Below are 12,561 nucleotides of genomic sequence, written 5' to 3' on the forward strand. Positions count from 1 at the left end.
CACACACACACGCGTGAACATATGAAGTTCTGGGGATTAAGCTAGGACCTTGTGGACACTAAGCAAAGACTACCAGTAACGTACATCTTCAGTGTTTGGTGTTTATGTTCTTTGTTTGAGAATAATTTATTAGTTTTTGTAATCAAACCCACATAGATAAGAAGTTACATATTTAATACACTGAGTTACCCCTGCACAAATGGAAAAAAATTAAGTTCAACATTTCTAGACCAATATGGTTGTTAATTTCTGTACTATGCCAACTCAACACAGGTAAGCTGGGATACTTATTTCCAAAGTTGACAGCACAGCTAAAGTTTCCAAAAATTCAAATTATATATTTATATTTATATTTATATTTATATTTATATTTATATAAAAAGACCAATAATGGCAATATGTTATGCATCAATAGCAGCAACAGCTTTTCCAGGTTCTGCAGTCGTTTGAACAAAATTGTAGAGACATCCAGTACACTCCATTTAAAAAAAAAACAAAAAAACAAACCAAAAATCCAAACAACAACAAGAAAGTATAAAACAAAATCCCAGAAAACAGCACAATTCTGTTACTCTTGGGGTACTTGGCACTATGTTTTTTGTTAAGTTAGCTTCTCAATCATCATCTGGGAGGAAACCATTCTGAGCAACATCATTAAAAACAGCTCTGATAAAGCACGGTCACTACTATGTATCATAAAGCAGGTCCACATATGAGTGAGTACACATCATGTTTATCTTTTTGTGATTGGGTTACCTTGATCAGAATGGTTTCTTCAAGTTCCATCCATTTTCCTGCAAATTTCAAGATTCCATTGTTTTTTTTTTTCTGTTGAGTAGTACTCCATTGTGTAAATGTACCACATTTTCTCTATCCATTCTTCAGTTGAGGGGCATCTAGGCTGCTTCCAGTTTCTGACTATTACAAATAATGCTGCTATGAACATGGTTGAACATATGTCCTTGTTATATGAATGTGCTTCTTTTGGGTATATGCCTAGGAGTGGAATTGCTGGATCTTGTGGTAGACTCATTCCCATTTTCTGGAGGAGTCACCATACTGATTTCCAAAGTGGCTGTAAAAGTTGGCACTCCCACCAGCAGTGGAGGAGTGTTTCCCTTTCTCCCCATCCTCTCCAGCATAAACTGTCATTGGTGTTTTTTTCATTTTGGCCATTCTGACAGGAGTAAGATGGTATCTCAGAGTTGTTTTGATTTGCATTTCCCTGATGTGCACTTTCTCATGTGTCCTTCAGCCATTTAAGATTCCTCTATTTAGAATTGTCTATTTTGTTATGTACCCCATTTTTTTTAATTGGATTGTTTGTTATTTTCGAGAATAGCTTCTTGAGTTCTTTGTATATTTTGGAGATCAGCCCTCTGTCAGATGTGGGGTTGGTGAATATCTTCCCAGTCTATGGGCTGTCGTTTTGTCTTGCTGACTATGTCTTTGCCTTTCAGAAGCTTCTCAGTTTCAGGAGGTCCCATTTATTAATTGTTGATCTCAGTGTCTGTGCTACTGGTGTTATGTTCAGGAAGCAGTCTCCTGTACTGATTAATTCAAGGGTATTTCCCACTTTATCTTCTAGTAGGTGCAGTGTGGCTGGGTTTGTGTTGAGGTCTTTGATCCATTTTGACTTAAGTTTTGTTCAGGGTGAAAGGCTTGGGTCTATCTGTAGTCTTCTACATGTTTGCATCCAGTTATGCAAGCACCATTTGTTGAAGATGTTCTCTTTGTTCCAGCGTATATATTTGGATTGTTTGTCAAAAATCAGGTGTTCATAGTTGTGTGGGTTAATATCAGGGTTTTCAATTATATTCCATTGGTCTACCTGTCTATTTTTGCGCCAATACCAAACTGTTTTCAGGACTATAGCTCTGTAATAGAGCTTAAAGTTAGGGATGGTGATGCCTCCAGAAGTTCCTCTATTGTACAGGGTTCTTTTGGCTATCCTGGGTCTTTTGTTTCTCCATATAAAGTTAAGAATTGTTCTTTCAAGGTCAATGAAGAATTGTGTTGGGATTTTGATGGGGATTGCATTAGATTGCTTTTGGCAAGATTGCCATTTTTATTATTTTGATGCTACCTATCCAAGAGCATGGGAGATCTTTCCATTTTCTGGTATCTTCTTTAATTTCTTTCTTTAGAGACTCAAAATTCTTATGGTACAGGTCTTTCACTTTTTTGGTTAGTGTCACTCCAGGGTATTTTATGTTGTTTGTGGCAATTGTAGAGGGTGATGTTTCTCTGATTTCTTTCTCCACCAATGTGAAATCGGTATATAGTAGGGCTACAGATTTTTTTGAGTTAATCTTGTATCCTGCCACTTTGCTGAAGGTGTTTATTAGCTGTAGGAGTTCCCTGGTAGAGTTTTTCGGGTCACTTATGTAGACTATCATATCATCTGCAAATAGTGAGAGTTTGACTTCTTCCTTTCCGATTTGTATGCCCTTAATCTCCTTTTGTTTTCTTATTGCTCTAGCTAGAACTTCAAGGACAATATTGAAGAAGTATGGAGAGAGTGGACAGCCTTGCCTTGTTCCTGATTTTAGAGGAATTTCTTTGCGTTTCTCTCCATTTAATTTGATGTTGGCTGTTGGCTTGCTGTAAATTGCTTTTATTATATTGAGGTATGTTCCTGTTATCCCTGATTTCTCCAGGACCTTTATCATGAAGGGGTGTTGGATTTTGTCAAAGGCTTTTTTGGCATCTAGTGAGATGATCATGTGATTTTTTTCCTCAGTCTGTTTATATGGTGGATTACATTGATGGATTTTTGTATGTTGAACCATCTGTGCATCCCTGGGATGAAGCCTACTTGATTGGGATGGATGATTTCTCTGATGTGTTCTTGGATTCGATTTGCCAATATTTTATTGAAAATTTTTGCATCAGTGTTCATGAAGGATATTGGTCTGTAGTTCTCTTTCTTAGTTGTGTCTTTGTGTGGCTTGGGTATCAAGGTTATTGAAGCCTCATAAAAAGAGTTTGGTAATGACCCTTCTGCTTCTATTGTGTGGAATACTTTGAGGAGAATTGGTGTTAACTGTACTTTGAATTTCTGGTAGAATTCTGCACTGAAGCCATCTGGCCCTGGGCTGTTTTTGGTTGGGAGACTTCTAATGTCTGCTTCAATTTCATTAGGACTTATAGGTGTATTTAAGTTGCTTATCTGTTCTTGATTTAATTTTGGTAAGTGAAATCTGTCCAGAAAATTGTCCATTTCCTTTAGATTTTCAAATTTTGAGGAATATAGGTTTTCAAAGTATGACCTGATGATTCTCTGAATTTCCTCTGTGTCTGTTGTTATGTCACCCTTTTCATTCCTGATTTTATTAATTTGCATGTTCACGCTTTGTTGTTTGGTAAGTTTGGATAAAGGTTTGTCTATCTTGTTGATTTTCTCAAAGAATCAACTTTCTGTTATATTGATTCCTTGTATTGTTCTCCTTGTTTCCATTTTATTGATTTCAGCCCTCAATTTGATTATTTCCTGGCATTTGCTCCTCCGGGGTGTATTGGCTTCTTTGTTTTCTAAAGCTTTCAGTTGTGCAGTTAATTCTCTAGTGTGATTATTCTCCTGTTTCTTCATGTGGGCATTTAGCGCTATGAACTTTCCTCTTAGCACTGTTTTCAAAGTATCCCATAGGTTTGGATATGTTGTGTCCACATTCTCATTGAATTCTAGGAAATCTTTAATTTCTTTTTTTATTTCTTCCTGGACCCATGAATTGTGCAATTGGGTGTTACTTAATTTCCATGAGTTTGTAGGTTTTCAGTAATTCGTATTGTTGTTGAAGTCTAATTTTAAAGCATGGTGGTCTGATAAGACACAGGGGGCTATTTCAAGTTTTTTGTACCTGTTGAGGTTTGCTATGTTACCAAGTATGTGGCCGATTTTAGAGAAGGTTCCATGTGGTGCTGAGAAGAAGGTAAATTGTTTTGTATTTGGGTGGAATATTCTATAGATATTTGTTAAGTCCAATTGTGCCATAACTTCTATTAGATCTTTTGTTTCTTTGTTAAGTTTCTGTCTGGTGTTCCTGTCCAGTGGTGAGAGTGGGGTGTTGAAATCTCCCACTATAAGTGTGTGTGGTTTTATGTATGATTTGAGTTTTAGTAGAGTTTCTTTTACAAATGTGGATGCCTTTGTATTTGGGCGTAAATGTTCAGAATTGAGACTTCATCCTGATGGATTTCTCCTGTGATGAGTAGGAAATGACCTTCTTCATCTCTTTTGAGTGATTTTAGTTTAAGGCCCAATTTGTTGGATATTAGGATTGCTACCCCCGCTTGTTTCTTGGGTCCATTTGATTGGAAGATCTTTCCCCAACCTTTAATTCTTAGGTACCGTCTGTCTTTGAAGTTGAGGTGAGTTTCTTGTATGCAGCAGAAAGAAGGTTTCTGTCTTCTTATCCATTCTGCTAATCTGTTCTTTTTATAGGGGAGTTGAGACCATTAATGTTGATGGATATTAATGACCATTGATTACTGTTCATTCTTGTTTGTTTTTGATTTGGTGATGGTGGTGAGATTATGTGTGGGATTCTGTCCCTTTTTCCTTTTGGCTATTGGTAAGTTGGGATTATCTATTGCCTATGTTTTTCTGGTTGTAGTTCACTTCCCTGGGTTGGAGTTTTCCTTCCAATACTTTTTGTAGGGCTGGATTGCTGGATATGTATTGTTTGAATCTGCTTTTGTCATGGAATATTGTTTTCTCCATCTATAATGATTGAAAGCTTTGCTGGGTATAGTAGTCTCGGCTGGTATCCATGGTCTTTTAGTGTAGGTAGAATATCTATCCAGGACCTCTGGCTTTCAGAGTTTCCAAGGAAAAGTCAGGTGTGATTCTTATAAGTTTGTCTTTATATGTTACTTGACCTTTTTCCTTTGCTGCTCTTAATATTTTGTCTTTGTTCTGTATGTTTGGTGTTTTGATTATTATGTGCCGAGGTGACCTTTTTTTTTTTTTTGGTTCAGTCTATTTGGTGTTCTGTAGGCTTCTTGTATTTTCATTGGCATGTCTTTCTTTAGGTTGGGAAAGTTTTCTTCTATGATTTTGTTGAATATGTTTTCTGTGTCTTTTAGTTGGATTTCTTCACCTTCTTCTATACCTATTATTCTTAGGTTTGGTCTTTTCACGGTATCCCATAGTTCCTGGATATTTTGTGATAGGGATTTGATGTACTTAAGATTTTCTTTGTTGATGAATCTGTTTCCGCTAGTGTGTCTTCAACGCCTGACATTCTCTCTTCCATCTCTTGTATTCTCTTGGTTATGCTTACATCTGTAGTTCCTGATCATTTACCCTGCTTTTCTATTTCCAGCATTCCCTCAGATTGTGCTTTCTTTATTGTCTCTATTTCAGCTTTAAGTCTTGCACTGTTTCCTTGAGAGATTTGTTGATATCTTGTATTTTTTTGGTTAGTTTTTTCTTCCATTTCTTTAAGGGATTTTCTCATGTCCTCTTTGAGTTCCTCTTTGAGGTCCTCTATCATTTTCCTGAAGATGTTTTTAAGGTCATTCTCTTCTGGTTCATCTGCATCATGATGATCAGGTCTTACTGGTGTATGCTTCCTAGTCTCCGGTGGTGTCATATTGGGTTTTCTGTTGTTGGATGTGCATTTACCTTGTCCTCTTCTCATGCTTTCTTCTGGTGTGTGTAGCAAGAGTTTCTTGTTCTCTTGGTGGGTGTGGGACCAAGGTTCTCTGATGTCGGTCCTCTTCTCGTGGATGGAGGTGTCATTGTTCCCTGGGTTGGGAAGTGTTTGGGAGTGCAGGGTCCTGGGCCGGCGGATGGAGGCCGGCCTGCCTCTGGGTGTTGGGTGTTCGGAACCTGCCACCGAACTGGTCCGACATGCAGGTCACTTGTATCAGGTGACTCTGAGCAGCCACAATGAACTGGAACTGGAAACAGTTCCTGGCCTACCTGGACTGGTGGATGGAGGCCGGGCTGTCTCTGGGTGTTTGGAACCCGCCGAACTGGTCAGGCACCAGGTCACTTGCTTCAAGTGACTCTGAGCAGCGATGACGATCAGGGGCCAGAAACAGTTCCTGACCTACCTGGGCCGGTGGATGGAGGCCGGGCTGCCTCTGGATGTTGGGTGTTCGGAACCGGCACACAGGTCGCTTGTGTCAGGCAACTCTGAGCAACGACGACCTGATGTTTATATTCTTAAAGAGTATATTTCCCCAAAATAAGGGTCCATCTGCTAACACTAGTGATAAATCCTTGGCCCCGACATAACGCTTCACCAAGATCTTCAGTGATTTTTCTCAAGGCTTCCTGTTTGGTGACACGTGGGTAGACAAGTGTCATTCCTATTGCAGTAAGTTAAAGTGACAGTTTCTCTTAATGAGACAGTGACCGTGACAGTGCTGGAGGAGGATAACAGGTTATGGAAGACACCATGACTGTGTATATAGTCTCTCATTACTCATTGGACTATAGCCCTTGGAGGATAAAGCTGCAGTACATGTCTCATGTTCTCAGGTCCTAGTGGGTTCTTGACACACAGTGGCAGTTAGTGAAGCAGGAGTGCCGAAATTTAAGAAAATCAAAGAGACAGGAGAAACAAAATGTAATGAGGGGGCAGATGCTGTTTACATCATGAATAAAATAACCAGCAGAAAGTCCACATTTCAGAAAATGAGCAAAGTTGAGCACAGACTGTTTAGATGGAATGAAGGACTCATGTCAGCTCTGTTGTGGTAATGGTGAGCTGGTCATGGAAGACGAGGTCCTGTCTTAACTATGGGGGAGGCATAGTGAAATGTTTGTGGGTGAAGTCACCTGATGTCCTGCACTCAGAATATTGTGACAGTGATGACAAGGGAGGAATGTGAGTAGTTGAAACAAACTTGGAAAAATGGTTGCTGGAGTTCCCAAGCTTTTTATTCCAGTCTTAGCCTTGCCTCTGGCACTAGTGATGGTAGGAGAAGACAGGGTAGAGGCTAGGTGAAAAGTGTGGAAAGTGTGCTGGGGAAAGTCACCTTTTCCAGGCAGAGCTCACTCACCGGTACAGGTTCCTTTCTCTGTCAACCACCTCAGTAGCCACTGGCCCTGTAGGGCCCCAGAAGTCATCTTCAGTCCCCAGTGGTTCCATGTGCTTGTGTCCTGGAGAGGCAGGAGAAGATGGATGGAAGGTCTATAGTGGTGCAATTTATGAACAGCATTCCTCTAGAAGACCCAGACAGAGGTCACTCTCTTTTATCCTGGCTCATCTCTACAGCCTTTCCCAGTGTTGGACCATGGATGACTCTTTTCAGGGTCTCCATGCCATGTCTTAGCAGGGAGTGTACCTTCAGTTTTCATCACTGTTCATTAGACTACCTGCATGCTTTTCATTTATATATATTCATTTTATTTTATTGTCTTCTGCTATGGTTTTTGAGCAACCATCCCACCATATTACCTTCTCCTATGCTAGCCTCTGTATTTTCTGTTACTGGCCTAGCACGTTCTAAGTGAGTATGTTGAAAAAGAAAAGAATGTAACTCAAAATATAGATGAGCAGGGATAGGGAGGTGAGTCCCAGGCAATAGCAGCTCAAAATGAGATGCAGAGTCCTGCTATAGAGCATGATGCAAACCACAGACTAGAGAAGAGGCCCTAAGAAGCCTCCAAGGCTGGCAAAGAAAGAAGCAGTATTCCCTCTGGGTTCTAGGTGTGAAAGGTCTTGCAAGGGTGGTACTCTTATTGGAGAGCCTGTACTGTTCCATGTCAGAGACAGGGGAATAGAAATGATAACCATTTCCAGAACAACTGTTGGAGATGTTGCAATGTTTTTTTTTCTTTTCTTTTGTATATGGCAGTGAAGTTGCACTAATGAAATCTCAACAATATCTCGGCCTCAGCAAGAACTGCCCAATGATAGCACTACTTGACATTCTAATGTGGATGGGGGGATTCTGATAACGCTCTACTCATAAATGAAGAGCTACAGGCAATTAATAGCTGGTAGGAGAGGGTTAACATCAGTCTTCCCCGGGAAAAGTTTCCTAATAGATCATCCAGACTCAAGTGTTCAACCTGAAATATATAGATGACCAACACTAAATGGACTCATCATGTTGTATTCATATATACATATGTAAATACACATATATTTAATATTTAATATTTAAGAAGAGGTTATGAATTTGAGAGAGAGAGTTTGCTGGTGGGACACAGGAGTTGTTGGAGTAGGCAGACTGCGGTCTGGAAAGGTGTAAATAATAGTACTTGTGTATTAATTTCTAAAAAGAAATTTCAAAAAGAAAGAAATGATAACTTTCCCCCACAGATTCTCCTTCATCTGTAATCATGATGCCCTGTGTCTGAACCCATCACATACCCGACTGTAGTCTCTGCTGCTTGAATGAGGTCAAGCTATCACCCATTTCTTCTCCATCCATGTTCTTAGTAGGGTCCATCACAGGTGGATTCCTACACACAGACATATTATTTCCCTCAGATTTCAGGAGAAACCAGGGAAACCAGGGCCATGTACATATCTTGACATAAAATCCAACTCATCTGAATTTGAACTCAGTCCTAGGCTTCTGTGGGACTGAACTCTATGAAGGCCCCATCCTCCTGGTCATCAATGGGGCTTGAACAGGGATCATCTCATCCTTTGCTTTAATTTGAATGTGTTACCCAACATCTACTCACTAGAAAGTTAACCCCCAATGTCACAGTGCTGATAGGATGCAGGATAAGACACAATGAGGTCATGAATGTTCTGCTTTCATGAAGGGGTTAATGTCATCATCACAGGAGTGGGTTCCTGTGGCCTGACAGTACTCGTCATTAAAGACTGCCTGGCTTCACATTCTCAGCCTTCCCAGCTGCCCAATCAGATGAAACAGGACAAAGGGCTTCTTTAGAAGCAGGGTCCATGCCCTGACCCTTCCCTGTATCCAGAAAGAAATAATCTCAATTATTTATGTTAGGTGCCCAGTGTCAGGCATTGTGTTATAGCTGAACAAGATGAATGCTGATCCCCTAGACACTACCTCCTAATTTCTAATTTGTCTCCTTTCTGTCATCTACTCTTCACCTCCACAGACTCCATCCTTCTCCCAGGATGGATAGAACATTGTCCTGAACCACTGCCGCATCCTCTGACAGGTGGCCCTAATCCTGATTTGTCCCTTCTAGTCCATTTTCTACATAGTAGCTGGCTATAAAAAAATGGGTGGAGATGCCTTTCATGGCTGAGGCACTACAAAGCCTCTCATTTCCTCTGGGGAGAAACAGAACATTCTTAGCATGGTTCATCATTCTTGCTGTGACTCCTGTCTGCCTCCAGGCCCTCCTATGTCACCCTTTCCTTCTCAAATCTAGACCAGGGGCTCTCAAATCACTATGTTAAATGTCACTTGGATGGCCTGCTAAATCAGAAGGCTCAGTGAAGGAAGCTGCTCCTCCTGATATTCTGAGTCATCAGGGATGGAGTGGGGCCTGAGAACTTGCATTTTTGTGGAGCTCTCAGGTTGATGGTGAGGGAGAACAGATGATCTCACACATGGTTTCCTGTCCCTCAGTGGAGTTTCTCTCTCTGCTTCCTTATTCTCTACCTCTGCCTGGAAATTTCCTCTTCTTGCATCAACCCCACATTTCTCATCTTGGAGAGCTTGCCTCAGCTTTCGATCAGGTCAGACAGACTACCATCTCACTCAAAGGTTCCCAGGTACAATTTCATGGACTGTGGGTGAACAAGGGTCCCTTCACTGCTGGTGTCCAGTAATACCAAATCATGGGCCATGTCTTCCTGGTTCACTGATGTGCTCTCAGAACCGAAAATAGTGTATGATGTATAGTGAGTTTTGCACAAATGTTCAATCAATGGATGGATGGCCATCCCATATTTATAGAACCCTTGGTTTCACATGTGGTATGACAGCTAGGAACTTGACAGAAAGAATTCATGGTCAGGAACTGAAATTGACTAAGCTAGGAGAACATGGGCTTCAGCACAGCCCCTGGATTTGGGAAAACAACTTTCCTGTCCTGTCCTGAGGCTTTATATCCCATAGCACAGTGTGTGTGTGTGTGGTGTGTGTGTGTGTGTGTGTGTGTGTGTGTGTGTGTGTGTGTGTGTCTGTGTGTGGCGTGCACATAATCCTGTGTGTATGTGTGTCTGAGCATTAGAGTTAGGACAGTGATACTCATAGTGGTTTTTGTTCCCTAAGAGTTTTTCTGTGTTTTTCTTAAGTGTGGTTCTGTTTTCGTTGTCCCCATGATTTGGGTTTCTTGATGGCTATCATTGTCACACTTGTTGTGCCCAGAGGACTTGCCTAATTGACCTTTCATATCTTTTTTTTTCAGATGGAAGAACTTATGTGGGTATGCTATATAATTCTATTTTTTCTAAATTAAAAATATATGCAATCTCCCAATACACAGAACCCTTCTGCATTTTGGTCACTGTGGTTTCCTGGTTTCTTCCTGGTTCTGTGTGTTTTTCCCATTACCTCAGCACCCTTTTCCCAACTCTCAGCTCTAGAGCAGTCATATAGGGCCTGGGTTGACCAGTAGAAGTTCTGTGTTCACCACTTACAATGTGCTAGAGATGAGCATCTGTGGATTCTCTGCCTCCAGGGCCCTGAGCTCCATCATCACCTGGTCACTGAGAGGGTCCTGGTCCAGCCTGCAAGCACAGGAAGGGGCTGCTTATTCTGGGATCCACCACAGGATCATGAGGTATCAGGGTCCAGGATCCTGGACTCTATTGTCTGTAGATGGAGCCAGTGAGGAGCATTATTAAGGCTTATTCTTGAGCCAAAACCAAGACAAACGATGGAGAGTAGTAGGCTTGAGCAGAGGGAGATGTGTCCCTGACACAGTCTAGGTGGTGCTCTGTCACTGTGCAGATAAATCTGAAGTCAGGATAAGGACTTTTGTAACTTTCCAGGGCTGAAATGAGGGCTGGCCCTTTATACCCCTCCCGACAGATACCAGGGAAGGGTACATGGCCATAGATGAGGGTACTCTTGTTGGCACAGGGCAGCACAGTAGCCATCAGCATTCCCGATGGCTGGAGTTCATGGCCATAATCCTAAACAGATTCTGGACAGAGGGCCACATCAAGCTCCTGTAGTGAAACTCATGGCCCTCCAAGGCTCTAGCCACTTTCTGTTCCAGAGCTTTCCCCAGCTCTGCCTTTTCCTGGGCTGCTGTCTCCAGGTTGGCCCAACCAAGTCCTATTTCCTTATCAGGCCTAGGAGAAGCCCTCCTGGGCCATTCAATAAAGCAGGCCTTCTCACAGCATTGCATTTTCATCATACTGTCGACTCCACAGCACTCAGCAGAGATTGTCAATAGTGAATCACAGCTCACAGGTAACTTATGTCTGTCTCTTCCCACACAGCTTCAGCAGGACAGAGCCATGTGTGTTGTGATTGTTATCCCTAGGGCCTGGACCAGGCCTTGGCACACAGGGCCCTGATGTGAATGCATGTATAGTGTATTCATGACTGAACAAATGAGTCCATTAGAATATGAAGCCCTGAGTCCATTAGAATAATAGCCTTAACTTAAGAGAGGCTCAGTGGTTAAGAATAATAGCCTTAAGGTGGAGAGGGAGAAGGGATTTACATGTGAAACAAGCTTGTTCCTAACTTGAACTAATAAAAAAATTAAAAAAAGAATAATAGCCTTAATAATATACAGTGCCCTACCACCTACCTGGTATTATCTTTGTTTTTACATGTGTACATTTTATGTTATTAGAATCCATGAGGCAGGTGTGATATTCCATTTGATAGATGAGGAAACCGAGTTTTAAAGTATACAGGGACTTATCCAAGTCATGGGTGTAAATGGCACAGCTGGTCAGTAGTCAGACTGACTATGCACTATATGACCCCCTTTTTTTCTGTCTTGTCATCTAGTAACACACCTGTGTCCCTTCCCTTGCCTCCTCCCCAGAGGGAATTCCTGGGCCTTACTTACCTCAGGATTCTGAGGTTGCAGGCAGGATTCCTGAGCCCTTCACACAGCAGCCTCACCCCATGGTCGCCCAGGTCATTTAGCTGCAGGTCGAGCTCAGTCAGGCTGGAGCTGGCCCAGAGCACTGAGGTCAGGTCCTCACAGTGTCTGGATGTGAGGCCACAGTTGAGAAGCCTGCATGGGAGATGCTCATCATCAGCTTTTCCAGAGCTCACTGCTCTTGAGAACTGAACTCAGGTCTCCCTTTGTGAGCCCTGGTATGCTGTGTTAGCATTGCTTAGCTCTCTGGAGTGCCTTTTCTAGTCTGGGTGGATAATTCATGCTTCCCACAACCGAGCAGCAGGAATAGTGGAGGACAGCTTGGGGACCACTGCTCTGCAGCCACTGGTCATGGCAGAGCTCCAAGAGGCCCAGGGCAACTCACTGGTCGATTTCAAGAGCCATCTGAAGTGGTGTTCACCAGCCATAGAATAGAGAAGGATCTCACTCATCATGTGTAATATTAGAATAGATGGTGTCCATAGAAACAGAGTTGAAGGCTGGTTACAAGGGCAGAGATGAGGGGAAAATAGGGAGATGCCATTCCCTGGGTCTGGAGTTTTCTCCCCTCCTGCTTCATTTAG

General features: G+C 41.9%; 1 protein-coding gene across 7 annotated transcripts in view; it reads right to left on the reverse strand.

The window, feature by feature from the left end:
* Positions 1–12,561, reverse strand: part of LOC100756987 (NACHT, LRR and PYD domains-containing protein 1a) — an 83,364-nt gene that overhangs the window by 12,184 nt on the left and 58,619 nt on the right. For all 7 annotated transcript variants that reach the window (XM_027426854.2, XM_027426852.2, XM_027426853.2 and 4 more), the window contains 4 exons: positions 11,942–12,112; positions 10,548–10,637; positions 8,337–8,428; positions 7,018–7,117 (listed from right to left, as the gene is read on the reverse strand). In XM_027426854.2, coding sequence (XP_027282655.1) covers positions 7,018–7,117; positions 8,337–8,428; positions 10,548–10,637; positions 11,942–12,112 — 453 coding nt within the window. The remainder of the gene's footprint in view (positions 1–7,017; positions 7,118–8,336; positions 8,429–10,547; positions 10,638–11,941; positions 12,113–12,561) is intronic.

This window comes from Cricetulus griseus, chromosome 7, assembly GCF_003668045.3.
Source record: "Cricetulus griseus strain 17A/GY chromosome 7, alternate assembly CriGri-PICRH-1.0, whole genome shotgun sequence".
NCBI classification, from domain to species: Eukaryota; Metazoa; Chordata; class Mammalia; order Rodentia; family Cricetidae; genus Cricetulus; species Cricetulus griseus.